Genomic DNA, 16,452 nt, shown 5'->3' on the forward strand with positions numbered 1-16,452 from the left:
ACCCCAGCGTCCCCTTTACATTCCTGCCCCTCGACCCACCTTCTGTGGGTCACCATTTGTTATAAGTTGTTTGTTTATCTTTTTTTTTAATCCAGTTCAGAGAAGTTTGAACATATAGTCTTATTTCCTCCTCTTTCTTACCACAAGTTAACATACTGTACATACTGTTCTTCACCTTTCCTTTTTTTTAATATAACAACACATCTTGGAGATCTTATCATAGGAAATCATAGGAATATTCCTTAGTCCTTTCTCACAGTTTTTTTTGTGTCCCATTTATTGGCTCTATCATTGTGTATCTTATTCCTGGGCTCCGTTGTTTTCGGTTTTGCTTTTACAAACCAGCTCTTCGTATTCCTGTGCCATATTAGTCTTGTGCAGGTAAAGCTGTAGGACACATTTTCAGAAAAAGGATTGCTGGCTTACAGGGGAATTTATCATTTTACTAGATAGTTAGCAGAATCTCTTCTTATTGGGGGAACTATTTGGACCCTCACAATGATGCATGAAAGTCCCTATGTCCCTACGGGAATTTATCATTTTACTAGATAATTAGCAGAATCTCTTCTTATTGGGTGACCTGTTTGGACCCTCACAATGATGCATGAAAGTCCCTATGTCCCTACGGGAATTTATCATTTTACTAGATAGTTAGCAGAATCTCTTCTTATTGGGTGACCTATGTGGACCCTCACAATGATGCATGAAAGTCCCTATGTCCCTACAGCATCACCAACACAGTATGTTGTCAAACTTAGATATTTGTGAGTCTGATGGATATATTTATCTTACTATTTCAGGTATTTTAATGTGATTTTACTTTGCATTTTTGTAATTAGTGAGGTTGACTATCTGAATGTATTTGTTCATTGCCCTCCACCACCTTTTTTTTTCCTTTTAACATTTAAATTGTTTTTGGATCCTTTGCAGTTCATCACAATATATTAAGTGGAGTATGTATACAACTTTATCTTTTTTCTAAATTGCTGTCTTGGCTATCCCAATTTATTGAAAAATTAATAACTTTTTTTTAATACTCCCATTGATTGGTGATATTGCCTTCCTTACTTAAATTTCCATTGGCATTCAGAAATTTTTTTTTTTTTTTTTTGTATTTTTCTGAAGCTGGAAACGGGGAGAGACAGTCAGACAGACTCCTGCATGCGCCCGACCGGGATCCACCCTGCACGCCCACCAGGGGCGATGCTCTGCCCACCAGGGGGCGATGCTCTGCCCCTCCGGGGCGTCGCTCTGCCGAGACCAGAGCCACTCTAGCGCCTGGGGCAGAGGCCAAGGAGCCATCCCCAGTGCCCGGGCCATCTTTGCTCCAATGGAGCCTTGGCTGCGGGAGGGGAAGAGAGAGACAGAGAGGAAGGAGGGGGGTGGTGGAGAAGCAAATGGGCGCTTCTCCTATGTGCCCTGGCCGGGAATCAAACCTGGGTCCCCCACACGCCATGCCGACGCTCTACCACTGAGCCAACTGGCCAGGGCCGGCATTCAGATATTTTTGTGGAATTTCTTTACCATTGGTGTACCTATTCATTGGTATCACACTTTACTTTTGGAAACTTTTTGGTTTAATATCTGGAAGGTTAGATTCATTCTTAATTTTATTAAATTGAGTTTTAGAGAGAAGCAGGAGGAGAGGCAGAAAGAGAAAGAGAGATAGAAACATCGGTTTGTTTTTCTACTTATTCATGCCATCACTGATTGATTCTTGTATGTGCCCTTACTGGGGATTGTACCTGCAACTTCAGTGTGTAGGGCTGATGCTCTAACCAACTGGGCTACTTGCCCATAGCCTAGACTCATTTTTTTTCTTTTTCTCTTCCAAGTGAGAGGAGGGGAGATAGAGAGATAGACTCCTGCATGCAACTCGACCAGGATCCACCATCAATCCCCATCTGGGGCCATGCTCATAACCAAACTATTTTTAGCACCTGAGGCAGAGGTGCCACAGAGCCATCCTCAGCACCCAGGGCCTATGCACTTGAACCAATAGAGCCATGGCTGTAGGAGGAGAAGAGAAAGAGAGAGAAGGAGAGGGGGATGGGTGGAGAAGAAGATTGTTGTTTATCCTGTGTGCCCTGACTGGGAATTGAACCTGGGACATTCACACGTGGGGCTAATGCTCTACCACTGAGCCAACCGGCCAGGGCCCCTAGACTCATTCTTGATTTCTCTCACTCTTGTTTTTTCCCTTAAATATTCTTGGCTATATTTGCATATTTTTCTATGTAAGCTTTAAAATCAGCTTCCTATTTACAGAAGAAAAAGAAACCCTGAGTTTTAAAAAAAACTTGTGTTGGCAGTTAAATTTCTGAATGAACTGAGGCAAACTTGACATCTTTATAACACTGAACCTGTTCGAGAACACGGTCTCTTTCCCCAGTTGGTTTCCTATGTCAAGTCAGTTTTTGTTTCCTTAAGGAACATTATAAAGTTCTCCTTATCTACGCTTTACAAGCTTCTTGGTGAGTGTATTCATTAGTATTTTATCTTTATTTTTATTGTAAATGAGGTCTTTGTTCCATTATATTGTCTGTTTGTTACTTTTATGCATGTGAAAGTTACTTGTTACTATATGTATCTTTTTTTTATCCTGCTACCTTTTTAAATTGTTTTATGGAATGTAGATTTTCAGTCATATCATCTGCAGTATTTTTATTTGTCATTTTTAACTCCTTATACTTCCCATGTTTTCCGTTGTCTAATTGTATTGGCTAAAACGTCATAGTGTTAAGTAGTTGACTTTATATGAGCATTTCTTAGATTCTAACTGTAGTCAGTGTTCCTAGTGTTCCTTTCACTAAGTTACTGATGTTGAGACCAAAATATACACTTATCATGTTCAGAAAGTATAGCATTTCTATTTCATTGAGAATTTTAATGTAGTTAGATACCAAATTTTGTCAAAGTACGTTTTTGCATCTCTGGAGATGATCATATGAATTATATTTGTCAGTTATAATGTGAAATCATATTAATAGATTCTTTCATACAAAGCACTCTTGCATTGTTGGAATAAACCCAACTTGGGCTCTACTATGTCAACAGTCTATGTCTAGTATTTTATTTAAGTTCTCATCTCTTACGTAGATTGGTCTATAGATTTTTGGTCTTTATATTTTGGTCTATTGGTCTTTATATTTTGGTATTATCATTATACTTATTTTATAAAAACACATTCTAAGTTTTCCTTTATCTGTATTCTTAAAATTTTAAATGTCTTGGAATAGAAGGATTCTTTCATAAAATTTTCTGAGCTTGAATTTTTTGTTGTATGATAGGTTTTTAACAACTTATTCTGTAGAAATTGGTTTTTATAAACTTTCTATTTTGGGGGGGGCCAGTTTTAGTAAATTATAGTACCAGTTTTCCTCTTTTCTGGTATCAGTTTTGGGAAATTATGTTTTCCTAGTATATTACCCATTTTATCAAGGTTTTAAATTTATTTGTTTAGGGTTGTACAGTTTATATATATATGTCTCTCTTAATATATATATATATATATTTATATATTTATATTTCATATATATATATATATAAAATTTTCCTCAGTTTGTGAAGTTGGCTCCTTGTCACATTTTTTTGTTGTATGATTAGCTAATGGTTTGTCATATTTTTCAAATAAGGCAGCTTTAAAAGTTTATTTCAGTGTTTTAAACTCAGATTCTGGTTTTAGCTGTTTTATTTCTTTCACTTTCCTTCAGGGAAGAGTTTTTTTGTGGTTGTTGTTATTTTTAACATTTTCTAAGTAAGATTCTTAATTCATTTATTTTTATTCTTTAATTTTTAAAAATATAATGTTTGTTTTCTAGGAATTTCATAATTTTGTTTTCTTTCTCCTTTGGGCTAATATGTAATTTAGTTATTTTGATATTTTCAAATGGTAATCCTTTGATTATAGATAAGTCATTATGCTGTATAAATATTGAACATAAGTGTGTTTTTTGTGAAATGCAGGTAGTGTAAGTCTTGAACCCAGAGTACCTCCTGGGGTGACCCACCCCTTGCTCTCTTTCCCTGTCTCAGCCCCACTCCTTCCTCCTCCTCCTCTTGTTCCTCCTCTTCTTCTTCCTCTTCTTCCTCCTCCTCCTTTTTTTCTCTCTTTTTCTTTTCTTTTAGGCCCAAGTAATAAATTATAAGCTTACTCTTTGCTCTTAAAGTGAAGGGGACAAGATCCTTTATCATGAGGATACTACTTGAATTTGTAATAACATCTAATGGGATATTGATCTTTTTTTTTTTTTTAATAGAAATGCTTTTAACAAACAACTCATGCTACTTATATCCTAAGGGAAGTATTTTAGTAAAAAAAAATTGCATTTACTTTGTTCTTAATGTAAAATACATGTTCAGTAGTTAAAATAAACATTATTAAGCCTGACCATGTGGTGGCTCAGTGGATAGAGTGTTGGACTGGGATGCGGAGGACCCAGGTTCGAGACCTTGAGGTCGCCAGCTTGAGAGCGGGCTCATCTGGTTTGAGCAAAGCTCTCCAGCATGGACCCAAGGTCGCTGGCTTGATCAAGGAGTTACTGGGTCTGCTATAGCCCCATGGTCAAGGCACATAAGAGAATTTAATCAGTGAACATCTAAGATGTCGCAACGAAAAACTGATGATTGAAACTTCTCATCTCTCTCCATGCCTGTCTGTCTGCCCCTATCTCTCTCTCTCTCTGACTCTCTCTTCTCTGTGTCTGTTAAAAAAAAAAAGCACTATTAAAAATTCTGGTGGAGAGAAGCTTTATTAGATATTTATGTTCCTGTTGCTGAATAGTAATTTGGAAAGGGGTGTGTATGAATGTATTTTATAACATTTTATTTTAGAGTATAAAAATAGTAGAGTATAAAAATAGAACAAATTAAGCATAAACTTAAAGTATGTATGAATAGACAAATATTAGCTTCTGTTCTAAAGTATGGCTTATTGAAAGTAGAAATTTGTGGCAGGAAGCATTTCTTATGTAGGAGCACTTTTTAGACATATAACCAGTAAAAGATCTCATGCTTCCTCTGATTGAAGATGTCGTTTCAGCTTTCCTAAAACAAAATTCTGAAAGTGTGTTTTTTATGAAATGCAGGAAAAGAGAAAGATTCCTGTGTTTCCCAATGGCTCTGCACCCAGCTCGGGTGAGGCTCCTAAAGAGACCGATCGTCACGCGGGACCGGAGCTACAGAGGACTGGCCGGTGGGTACCAGTACTGATGCCCTGTGGGTATCTATGGAGAGTAGGGGTGATTGGATGAAAAAGGCATAAAAATTCCTTTTCTTTGCAAATATTTGGACCTAATCTTGTACAGTATTTTTTTATATTTTAAAGAGTGTGCCTTATTGTATAGGTATATGATATTAAGAAAAATTAATATGTATCTAAAAATAATTTCACTAGTATATACTTGGGATCCATATACCAAGCTTTAATCTAAAATGAAAGTGTTAATGCACCATATGTTAAGAATGTTGCAGAATTGTATAGCAGGTTAATTTATATTAATTTACAAAAACGTTTTTGAAGAAAGTGTGGAGTCCCTTATAATTCTTCTTATGAAATTAGAGAATTACGGGAACAGAAAGGATTTATAACCAATGTTTTTTTTGTGTGAATCTAGACTTTAGACTCTTAAAGGAGTATTATATCATAAGATGATGTAAAATTAGACAAGTATAATTAAAACAGGGTATTTATCTCTGGAAACCTAGTTAGAAAAATTGTTGAAGTTCATTTTTGGAATAAAAAATGGAAATATTGCCAGTTGTAACCATTGTCTTAAAATATTTTGTAGAAATAGAGAAATGTTATGGTAGCGATACCTTTTTGTGCACTGTTGAATCTTAAATATATGTTTAAAAAACTGGGATATCTTATACAGACATACTATTAGGGATATTAATGATATGCCTAAAAAATACTATATGGAAGAAAAATAACTGGAATACTGACTATAAACTAAATAAGCTTCAACTCACAATTAATCCATTGGCTAATATATTAGTATCTCTGAATATCATTGAGAATAAGATTATTCCCATATAGAAGATGCTGGTCTCATATTAGCTTATGTTATGATTTCCTCAAACTTCAAATTGCGATAGGATTAGCCACTGAGAAGTACCAAGATCCCCATTGATCTCATGGTGGTTTACCTGAGTCTTATACAAGCTGTTAAGTAGTCATTGATTTGATGATGTAGTTTTATTTTCTAGACTATCATTGGCACCTTTTTTTAATTTTTTATTGCAAGTTGATTCCCCTTGCTGTCAGATTGTTTATAGGATTACTTTCTTTCTCTTGACAATATGTGTTTAGGATCCATTTCAATATTAACTTAAAAAAATTTAGAAGGGTAAAGCTTTAAACACTCAAAGCATTTGAAGGCATAAATTAATTTTTTTGGTGTATTTTCTTTCTACTGTAGGGATTTGAATGAGTATATGTTTTTGAGTCACAAAACCTTTTTGGATTATTGATTTGTCACAGTATTTATCGAGTACCTACTAATGTCCCAGGCAGTGTTCTAGACACTGGAGATAATGGAACTAAACAAGAAAACGTCTGTCCCTCTCAGAGCTTATATTTTAGTGCAAGGCTCTCAAGTTAGTTGTATCCAAAAGTCGGATTTTAAACAAAACAAAACATTAACATGACATAGCTTTGATGTGCAAATATAGATTTTTAAACTTACTAATTAAAAAAATCTTATTACTGTGCACAATAGTTTGATTACAAATAAAGTAAATTATGTACACTCCAAGTAGTTTTTAGGCTTTTTTCCTAGACCAGAAATATTTATACGATTAAAGGACTAATTTAAAAAGTAAATAAAATTATTTAATTTACTACTGAGTGCATCTAAGCACAACGTACTGTATTTATATTAAGGGGTATTTGGGGGAATTATGATTTATATTATAATTCTCTTTCTGCTATTTCTGATACTTGCCTTTAAGATTTATAATGTAGATAATAAATAGAATTGTATATTTTCATGAATGGGTTGTTAGGCTTTACTTATTTTTATTGTACATTTTCTTGCGCATTTGTGTCTGAAATTATATTTACTCATATAAAAATCATTTGCCTGGGTGTTGATGTCACTTAAGTTAATGAGATCTACCCTTCCTCTACCAGTGGGCTAGATTAAATGAGTGTTTCTTCTGTAATGTATACCGTGATTTAAATAGGGTATTAATTTTTGTTGACTAAACACTAGACACCAGCAGTTTTATGTAGCCCATAGTTTTAGTTTGAAATAGCTAGAATCCTCTAGTGTACAGTTTGACGAGTTTCATCTCACCTATTTAGGCTTTTTGGTGGTTTGATACTTGACATCAAAAGGAAAGCACCTTTTTTCTTGAGTGACTTCAAGGATGCATTAAGTCTGCAGTGCCTGGCCTCGGTTCTTTTCCTATACTGTGCCTGTATGTCTCCTGTAATCACTTTTGGAGGGCTGCTTGGAGAAGCTACACAAGGCAGAATAGTGAGTACAAAGATTGGTAGTGGCCAGGCTCTTAGCTCTTCAGAGGCAAGTGTCCGTGTGCATTTGTCTCTCTATTCATACTTGTATTTGAAGAGTCTACCCACAGCACGGTTAACCTGTCCAAGAGCAGACTGCCCCCAAAGGTCATTGCTATGGAAAACATGGGGAAGCCATATGAACAGGAGAAGATGCACAGTTGAGGTGGAAAAATAAAAAAATAAAAGAAGAAGAAGAAGAAAAGAAAGAAAAAAAAGTTTATTCTGGCTTGCCGGATGAATGGTTTTATAAATTGAGTAAAAGGCTTGTATTGTCTGTGTGGGGAAGAGGGTCGGTCTGGTTGGGGGGAGACCATTTGAACTGATTCCGGGTGGGCCGTGGGTGGGGGAATTGATCACTGGAGCTACTTCACATCCTGTGAGGCACTGTAGGATTAGTTAGAGCCACGTGAGTAATAGTCACTCATCAGCCCTGGTGGGTAGGCCCGGACTAGACTCTGGAAGAAGAGCACGTAATTGCGGCCAGATGATGAATTTTCGAAATGCTGTTTACTTTAATTTTGCTGTTACTGTACTAAATTTGTGTGAAAGTAGTCAAAGCTTTTTATTGGAAAGTATAACTGAAAACTGTATCCATAATTTAATATGACTGAAATGAAAGTTGTGTTTTTTGTTCTTGACTGAAATGAAAGTTCTAATATTTTTCTTTTGTTCTTGTTAATAATTGTATTCAGGGCCGTGGGAGGCATAAATGAATATGCTTTGTAAAGTCTCGAAGACTTTTTTGTTTCTATACATCTAATGGCATTTAAATGAGATGATTTGTAATTCTTAAGTGTATTTAATTATATTTACTCTTGGGGTAATAGTTATTTTATTTCTTTACAAATAAAAGGTTAAATTACAGCCAGAGCTAAGTAGTGATAATTATTTAATTGTATCTTTTTATGAACCGAACATGAGATAAACCTGACAATTGAAGTTTCCTTTCAACTCATTTTATTTTTAATTATTTAGATTCTTTTACCTCATTCTGTAATCACTGTATTGAAAGTATATTTTTTCATAAGTTGCCTATGTGCTGTGACGAATTGTACATGTAACTCTGCTGATTCCTGTGGAAATGTATCTTACCTGTAACCGCCGTGGAAACAGTGCTTTGCTCTGGGACTGTGACTGTCACTCACTGCCTACCCCTCTCACCTGCTATTTGATATCATGTGCATGTGATAGTGCTTTAGGCACTGGAGGGTTATAGACACGAGTAACACGAGCATGTGTCCTCTGTCCTCAAGGACCCTACCCTAAGGAAGAAAAGATAAGATAGTATCATGCAGTTGCCGTGGCATGGGGTACTGTACTGTGCCACACACACGAGTGGGATAAAGGAAGAGATATAGGAGGTGAAGTAATAGAAATAGCAAACTCAAGAGTATTACAGAGGAAAATGATTTGAAAATGTGTTTTCAGATGCTTTATGGTAACTTTACTTAAGGTATAAATAGAGACATGTTAATAGGTGGAGTTCAGAGTTTGTAGTGGCAAGGACGAAATGCATGGAGCGGGGGTGTTTCACATTCAAGTGGGGCTTGAAACTAAAAATCAATTACTTGACCTGGGAGATCATTTATATAGGGAGAGAAGGTGAGAAGAAAAGTGGGAAGTTTCTCAAATTTATGGACTGGAAGAGGGTTGAGAATGAGGAGGAAAAATGGCCCAGCAGATTAGACACAGGCACAATCAGTGCTCTCACAAAGCATCAGGATGTTATATTTATGTAGAGACCGAAACAGAGGTTTTTGAGGAGGAAAGACTGTAGGGAGTATTCAGTGCCATTCAGTGGAGATATGTATGGGGAAGGGAAGGGTAGTGCTTTTGATGGGTAAACAGAAGCTTCTGAATGGAGAGTAGGGACAGCAGGTAGGGGGCTGTGATTTCTTTAGGGAAAGACCCAGTTCATTTTGAGAGTGAACATAGAAACAGTTTAAACCTTAGAAAAAAAATAGGTCTGGGTAAAGAACCTGGTAAATGTGGCAGGAAGGGGTTGGGAGTGGTGAAGGAAGTTCTTCATGTTTTTTTCAGTACAGCTTTGGGGAGCGAAACTGAGTTTGTGCCCATCTGCCCCTGTTAGCACTTCTTTATTTGCCATCTCTTTGCTTTGCTTCTCAATTTTTTACTTTCAGTTTCTAGATACCATTTCACATGTAAATAAGCATATTCTATTTTAACTAAGGATTTTATAGTGACTTAGCAGAGTCTTCTAGGGCAAACTGCATCTAAAGGCTAGAAAAATGTATCTCATACCATTAACATTAATATAGACAGACACCTTCTCATTGTGCCCAAAGTCCAGTTTGTATGTGGGTTTGATCCTGTTTTTCTCCTAATAGTGAAGTAATCCTTGTATTGCATACTATTATTTTGTTACTTTGATTTTGGAGGTTGCTGTTTATTGCTGATGATGAGAATTGCTACCATCTTTTGAGTGCATTCTGTATGCCAGATGCTAGGCTTGCTAGATGTTCCACGAACACTGCTTCATTAAGTTCTCCTGGCTATCATCACCCCCATTGAAAAACGACAGAAGTTGGGCTCAGAAGGTTTTAGGTGTGTCCCTGGCTTCAGAGCTCGCAGGAACCAGTCTTCCCCTCCACATCTGGTTTTCCAGCCCTGTTGTTGGCCTGATGCTGTGCTGCCTCCCGGTTCCTGGGGGTGGGGGTGTTTCTCCCAAGCGCCTTCTCCTTGCCTTGCTGTTCCCATGAGGGGCTTTTCCTTTCTTGATGGTGCACTCCAGTTGACCTTGGTCTTTGTGAATGGTTTACTATTCTTTTCTTTTCTGATCTCTCCCTTCTGTCTCATGGCCTATTCCTGGTCGGCAAACTGCGGCTCTTTGGCTCCTTGAGTGTGGCTCTTCCACAAAATACCACGTACGGCGCTACCTCGATAAGGAATGTACCTACCTAGATAGATTAAGTTTTAAAAATTTGGCTCTTGAAAGAAATTTCAGTCGTTGTACTGTTGATATTTGGCTCTGCTGACTAATTAGTTTGCCGACCACTAGGCCTAATCCCCTCACTATCTAATAACCTAAAGTTAGAATGTAATGTTGGTAATGGTATGAAATTGGCTACTAGCTTTGATTTAAAATGTCTCTGACTCTTCTCAATTTTTTCATTTTATCCTCTGTTACCAAACTTTAATAATAATAAGATAGTTCCTCACTTATGATTGCTGTCAGTTTTATAAAGAGATTTTTCCATTTATTTTATGTTAAGCATTATTTTTTATATATATCTATTGGTTAAGTCTATCATATCAGGTTAATTTCTTTAAAATGTGTGGAAAATTGCTCTTTAGAAATCAATTTGAGAATGTAGGATTACATGTTGATTTCTGATCTGTTTGAAGGAGACTTTTTTTCTAACAGGATTTGAGTATTCACTATGTTTTCTATTTTCTTAATAAACTATTTCAAACATACAGAAATATTGAAAAATAATATATGTATCTTTGTACATACCATAGGCTTAAGAAGTAAAACATCTATAGGTAGAATTGGATCCTATATCTGTCTTCTATTTACTCCTCCCTCCTTTCCTTTCACAGTATTGAGATTTGAATTGAGGTCGATTGCAAAAGTTCACTTTTAATATGCAAAAACAAAGCAGTTTTTCTTATGTATTTGAAATGTGTTTTAAATTTTCTGTATTTACAATTTGAGACTCGAAGTTGTGTTTGCTTTATATTTTTAACTACTTGATTAGTACTGTTTGTTTATTTTCCAGATGTTATTTCATGCATTGTAGTAGGTTAGAAATACGTTGATGATGCATTGCTTTTATTCGTTTCTTTTTTCCTTAAACAGAGTGCAATAGAGTCTCTTTTCGGAGCATCATTAACTGGGATTGCCTATTCGTTGTTTGCTGGGCAACCTCTAACGATATTGGGGAGTACTGGTCCAGTTTTAGTGTTTGAAAAAATTTTATTTAAATTCTGCAGGTACGTAAAAGTTGTCTGTCACATGTGTTTATATTTGTGCACAATTATATATTACATTGCTTTTTAACTTTAGGTAAAGTACATTATTTATTTAATAGCTGAAAGAGAATCTGATGAATATGTATTTTTAATATTTTTGTGTTACGGTGTGGTTGACCCTACTCTGGCCCCTGTCATCACCTCCACCCTAATCACCTTGAGTATAAAATCATTGGGTTTGAGTGCTGAGGAATCACTTGAGGGTCAATAAAAATTCATTGTGCTAGCAAACTTCAAGTGAGTAAGAAAGCATTGGCCTGAGTTGTTCATTAGGTGTTCTTGGCTTTGTACAAGGAGTTCAGGAAGGTGGATCTTCAGAGCTCAAGCTGACCCTCAGCAGAGGGAACTGGCACAGGCAGAGGGAGCTGTCACTTGCCACCAGGAGGCTTGTTGGCAGCGTGGGAGTCAGTGCAGGGTACTATAGCCAGCGCATTGGAATTGGATACGGCCAGTGCTGTTCCTTCTGTGAGATAAGTGCAGCTGGATATTTTACCCTGAAGCAACCTGATGCTATTCAATGTGTGATTCCTGTAACTTCTTTTCCTCTGATTATTTCTTCACTGAACAAGCTGATTCTCATTCTGCTCTGGCGTGCTGCATAGACTAACAGAGAATGCAGTGACCTGAAGTGTTCTAAATGCTGTAGTAGTCATTTCTCATTTGAAATTGAATTTAAAAATGAAGTCACTTTGTCTGGAGACACTGGTAGCAGAGGAGATGGCGGTGGTGGCAGTGACAGTGGGGCAGTGCTGTGATTACAGTGTGGACATTAGAGCATCTAGGTCTTCTGAGAGAGTCCTATTCAGTTCTGTAGACTGCTTATCTGTCATTTACTCCTCATAACTGATTTCCTTGTTTCTCATATACCCATTGCCTAGTAGATTTTTACTGTAAAGCTTTTATGTATGTAACTTATAACCATTAAATCTCTTCATAAGAAGCTAGTGTTCAGGTGAAGCAGAAAAACACATAGAGCTTTCTTTAGTCATTATCTTTATTCTGTAACTTACTGTCTTTTTAAGAATCTTATGTTGGTAAATTGTATTGCTTGTTCTGAAAATTTTAAGTATAAATACTATTCCATATGTATATGTTGATCATGTTCACATTTTTCTTTCTGAACAGAGATTATCAGCTATCCTATTTGTCTTTAAGAACCAGTATTGGTCTGTGGACTTCTTTCTTGTGCATTGTTTTGGTTGCAACTGATGCAAGCAGCCTTGTGTGTTATATTACTCGATTTACAGAGGAAGCGTTTGCAGCTCTCATTTGCATCATATTCATCTACGAAGCTTTGGAGAAGCTTTTTCATTTAGGAGAAATATATGCATTTAATATGCACAACAATTTAGATGAACTGACCAGCTACTCGTAAGTCTTTCTGTTTTTCTCTAATATTAAAATGTATTTTTGCAGAGATGTTTGAGCCTTAGAAATGGATTTATTATTACTTTTTTGCAATGTGATGCTCACTCTACATCTAGCTAAAATGAACCCAGCTAGACTTGATTGTTATGGATGAGATTTTACCGAAGCACTCAATGGACATCCAGTTGAACGAACTAAGTCAATTTTATTCTGTAAATATGATTCTGCATCTGATTGACTTACGGAGAAATGTGGTTACCAACAAACAACGGGAAAACAACTTCCCTCTTTCTGCCCATGAGCTCTTCCCGTTCCCTCGAGGTCTCTTCGCCTCTTTCTTCCCCTTCCCTGCTTTGTACACTCTCAGCTCTGATAGAGGAGGGAGGGCTAGGAAAATTCCGTTAAGACATTGACCTGCTCGAACATATTAGTGACACTTCGATGCCAAGTCTATTTTGTGTTATCTTCTTTGCTCTTAAACTATTTAATTTTTTAATGTTATTTTTGTCTTGTTTTGGCTGCTCCTTTGACCTCTCTGGAGCATGGTTTTGATACTAGTGCAAGCCAATTATAGTGATGCTTCCTTCTGGCTAACTGAACACCATTTATTCAGCTGACGTTCTGTGAGCGCTTGCTAGGAATGTTGCATATAATTCAAATTATAGTATACTAACTAAACTGTTCATGTGTATGAAGAAACTGAGGCTTGTGGAGATTAAAATTTGCCTTGGGTCAAACAGCTGGGAAAGAACAGCCTGGACTGAATCCAAAGTCCAGACTCCAGCCTCGTGTCAAACAGCTCATAATCTAATTGGGAACATTCCTGTTTGTGTACAATCTTTCAATCCACATTTAGAGATTTCTTTGCTTGTGTGTGTGTTTCTAGATTTTTTTTAGGTGGGTGCGTTAGTTTTGGATATGTACTAAAACTTTGATTTCTTAATGACTTTCCTGGTCTTGTCCTGATGAAAATCCATGCTGTATTTTATTTCTTTAAGAATGAATCTTAAGGTCAGTAAAGGATGAGTGGGTAGGGCTTGTCAGAGTACAATTTACTGGGAGTATAACTTTTATTGGGAGTCTGACTCCCAGTGTTGTGTGTGTGGATGGGGAGGCGGCAGCAGCTCCTATGGAGATAAAGGAGATAAGATTTAGCAGAAAGTAAATTTGCTAAACATGGTGGTATCATTCCAGATTTTTTTTTTAATTGAATTTTATTGGGGTGACACTGGTTAACATAATGATACAGGTTTCAGGTGCCTAATTCTTGTCAGATTTTAAAAGAAATCAGTGTTGCCCACCCCAACCAATATGTCTAACTAGTTTTTATTAAGTTAATATCTTTAGTAAATACTGCTATTTGCATTAGTTATGTTTTATTTATATACGTAAAACCTATTCCATTCCTTTGTTCCTGGTGTGTTTTCACTTTCCTAGTCTTCATGCTTCGCAACATGGAAAAAGTTAAGAAGTTAAAAAGTCTTTTGTATGATCGATTTAATAAAATGTAAACATGAAATACAGGCTCCTACACCTGTTTTTCCCCATTCTGATTTCTCAGATGTGTATGTAGTGAACCTCTGAACCCTAGCAATGAAACTCTAAACGCGTGGATGGAAAAGAATATAACAGCACATGATGTTTCCTGGGAAAACCTCACTGTTTCTGTGAGTATGTTATGAAGGAAGTAATTTTGTAATTTTTATATAAAGAACTGTTGGCCTAGTTCTTTAGCTTTTTCTGAGTAGACCTACATTTTCTTCTTGGTGGTTGAATCTAGTGTGTTTCCAGAATGCAGTGTTGTGCTGACCAAATAGGAGTTACTACATTTTTATGTATCATGCACTAAAAAGTGTAGGCTGAAAAGAATAAGCTGGTATGGGAGAAAATGATGAATATATTTGACTTCCAAGATACAGTTATTAAAAAGATGTGAATATACTCTCCTCCCCCCCAATTGCATTTTAGATTGGTAAATTCAAAAGCTGTATGTGCTGGGTCTGTGGTTGCACATACACTGTGCTGGGGTTGACAGTTACAGCAGCCCAAAGCCACTGGTCCTGCCTTCCGCTCTGGGAACAGCTTCATACAAGGCCATGAATGCTCTGCTCATGTCCTGAATGCCGAATTGAATCTTGTTTAAATTGTAGAGACTGGTCTGACATAACCACTAAGAGAAGGGAAAGGAAAAAGGACAAGACCTGGAGTGAACACCTACAGGGCCCTGAACGCTGTTACATATTCTTATATTCTGTTGGGAAATGTCATCCTAACCTAGATCATTCTGGACATTCCCTAGATTGGAATTTAGGAATAAAGATGTAAAGTGATACTAGTACTGAAGAGTATCAATTAAAACCAAGATCCTTGCCCTGGCTGGATAGCATCACCTTGAAGAGCAATGGTTGCTGGTTGGCTCCCCAGTTCAGGGCACATACAGGAATGGATTCATCTTTCTTTCTCTCTCTCTCTCTCTCTCTCTCTCTCTCCCTCTCCCTCTCTCCCTCCCCCTTCTCTCTCTAAAATCAATAAATAAATTTAAAAAAATCAATATCCCTCAAGCTTCTCTGATGCTTGTTATATCAGCAATTGTAAGTCATATTTTTTTAACTCAAAGTGTTAGCACTTAACTATATAATTGGAAGGATATCACCTGAAATTTGATCCCATTGATAATTTAAGTCCATGCTGTCCATTTAACTACATTTGTCTATGTAAATTTAAATATAACTAAATAAAAATGCAGATTCTCAGTAGCATATGTATTAAGTGCTCAGTCACCTCATGTGAATACTGGTGGCTGTATTGGACAGTGCGGACACAAAACATTTCCATTCTCATAGAAAATTCCGTTGGACAATGTGGATTAAAAGCATTATATTGTCAGTAACCAACTTAGATTAATGCTTTGCTATTTCATACTAAAAAATGTCATTTGTTAGGACAGAGATAACATTAATAGAGATATTTCAATGAAAGTGACTTGTTAAAAACAACTCATTTCATGATGAATAGGATGTCTCTAAATTATAGCTATAGGTCCTTTCAGTGTGTTTTTCTGACATCCAAAATGACTATGTTAGATTTTTTTTGGTACAGGCAGTCCCTGGGTTACGAATGAGATAGAGTCTGTAGGTTTGTTCTTAAGTTGAATTTGTATGTAAATTAGAACAGGTATATTTACCTATTAAATGCAACTTTAGACAGATGTTTGTCTTAACAGTATTTATTTTTACCTTTCTGTCCATGTAAACAATTAAACATTTTCTAATATAGTTGTGTTTTTGTTTGTCTTTAATTTTTTAAGCAAGAGGAGGGGAATTAGAGAGACAGACTCCCACATGTGCCCCAACCGGGATCCACCCGGCAACTCTTGTCTGGGGCCTGATGCTTGAATCAACCAAACTATCCTCAGCGCATGAGGCTGATGGTTGGACCAGCCTAGCTATCCTTAGTGCCCAGGGCTGACTGGAACCAGTTGAACCACTGGCTGTGAGAGGGGAAGAAGGAGAGAAGGGGAACAGGGAGAGGAAGAGAAGCAGACGGTTGCTTCTCATGTGTGCCCT

At 36.7% G+C, this 16,452-nt stretch overlaps 1 protein-coding gene across 13 annotated transcripts in view; it reads left to right on the forward strand.

Moving 5' to 3' along the window:
* Nucleotides 1-16,452, forward strand: part of SLC4A7 (solute carrier family 4 member 7) — a 112,149-nt gene that overhangs the window by 68,734 nt on the left and 26,963 nt on the right. For all 13 annotated transcript variants that reach the window (XM_066350771.1, XM_066350780.1, XM_066350773.1 and 10 more), the window contains 5 exons: nt 5,088-5,194; nt 7,310-7,484; nt 11,346-11,479; nt 12,644-12,889; nt 14,448-14,553. In XM_066350771.1, coding sequence (XP_066206868.1) covers nt 5,088-5,194; nt 7,310-7,484; nt 11,346-11,479; nt 12,644-12,889; nt 14,448-14,553 — 768 coding nt within the window. The remainder of the gene's footprint in view (nt 1-5,087; nt 5,195-7,309; nt 7,485-11,345; nt 11,480-12,643; nt 12,890-14,447; nt 14,554-16,452) is intronic.

This window comes from Saccopteryx leptura, chromosome 10 (genome assembly GCF_036850995.1).
Source record: "Saccopteryx leptura isolate mSacLep1 chromosome 10, mSacLep1_pri_phased_curated, whole genome shotgun sequence".
Taxonomy (NCBI): Eukaryota; Metazoa; Chordata; class Mammalia; order Chiroptera; family Emballonuridae; genus Saccopteryx; species Saccopteryx leptura.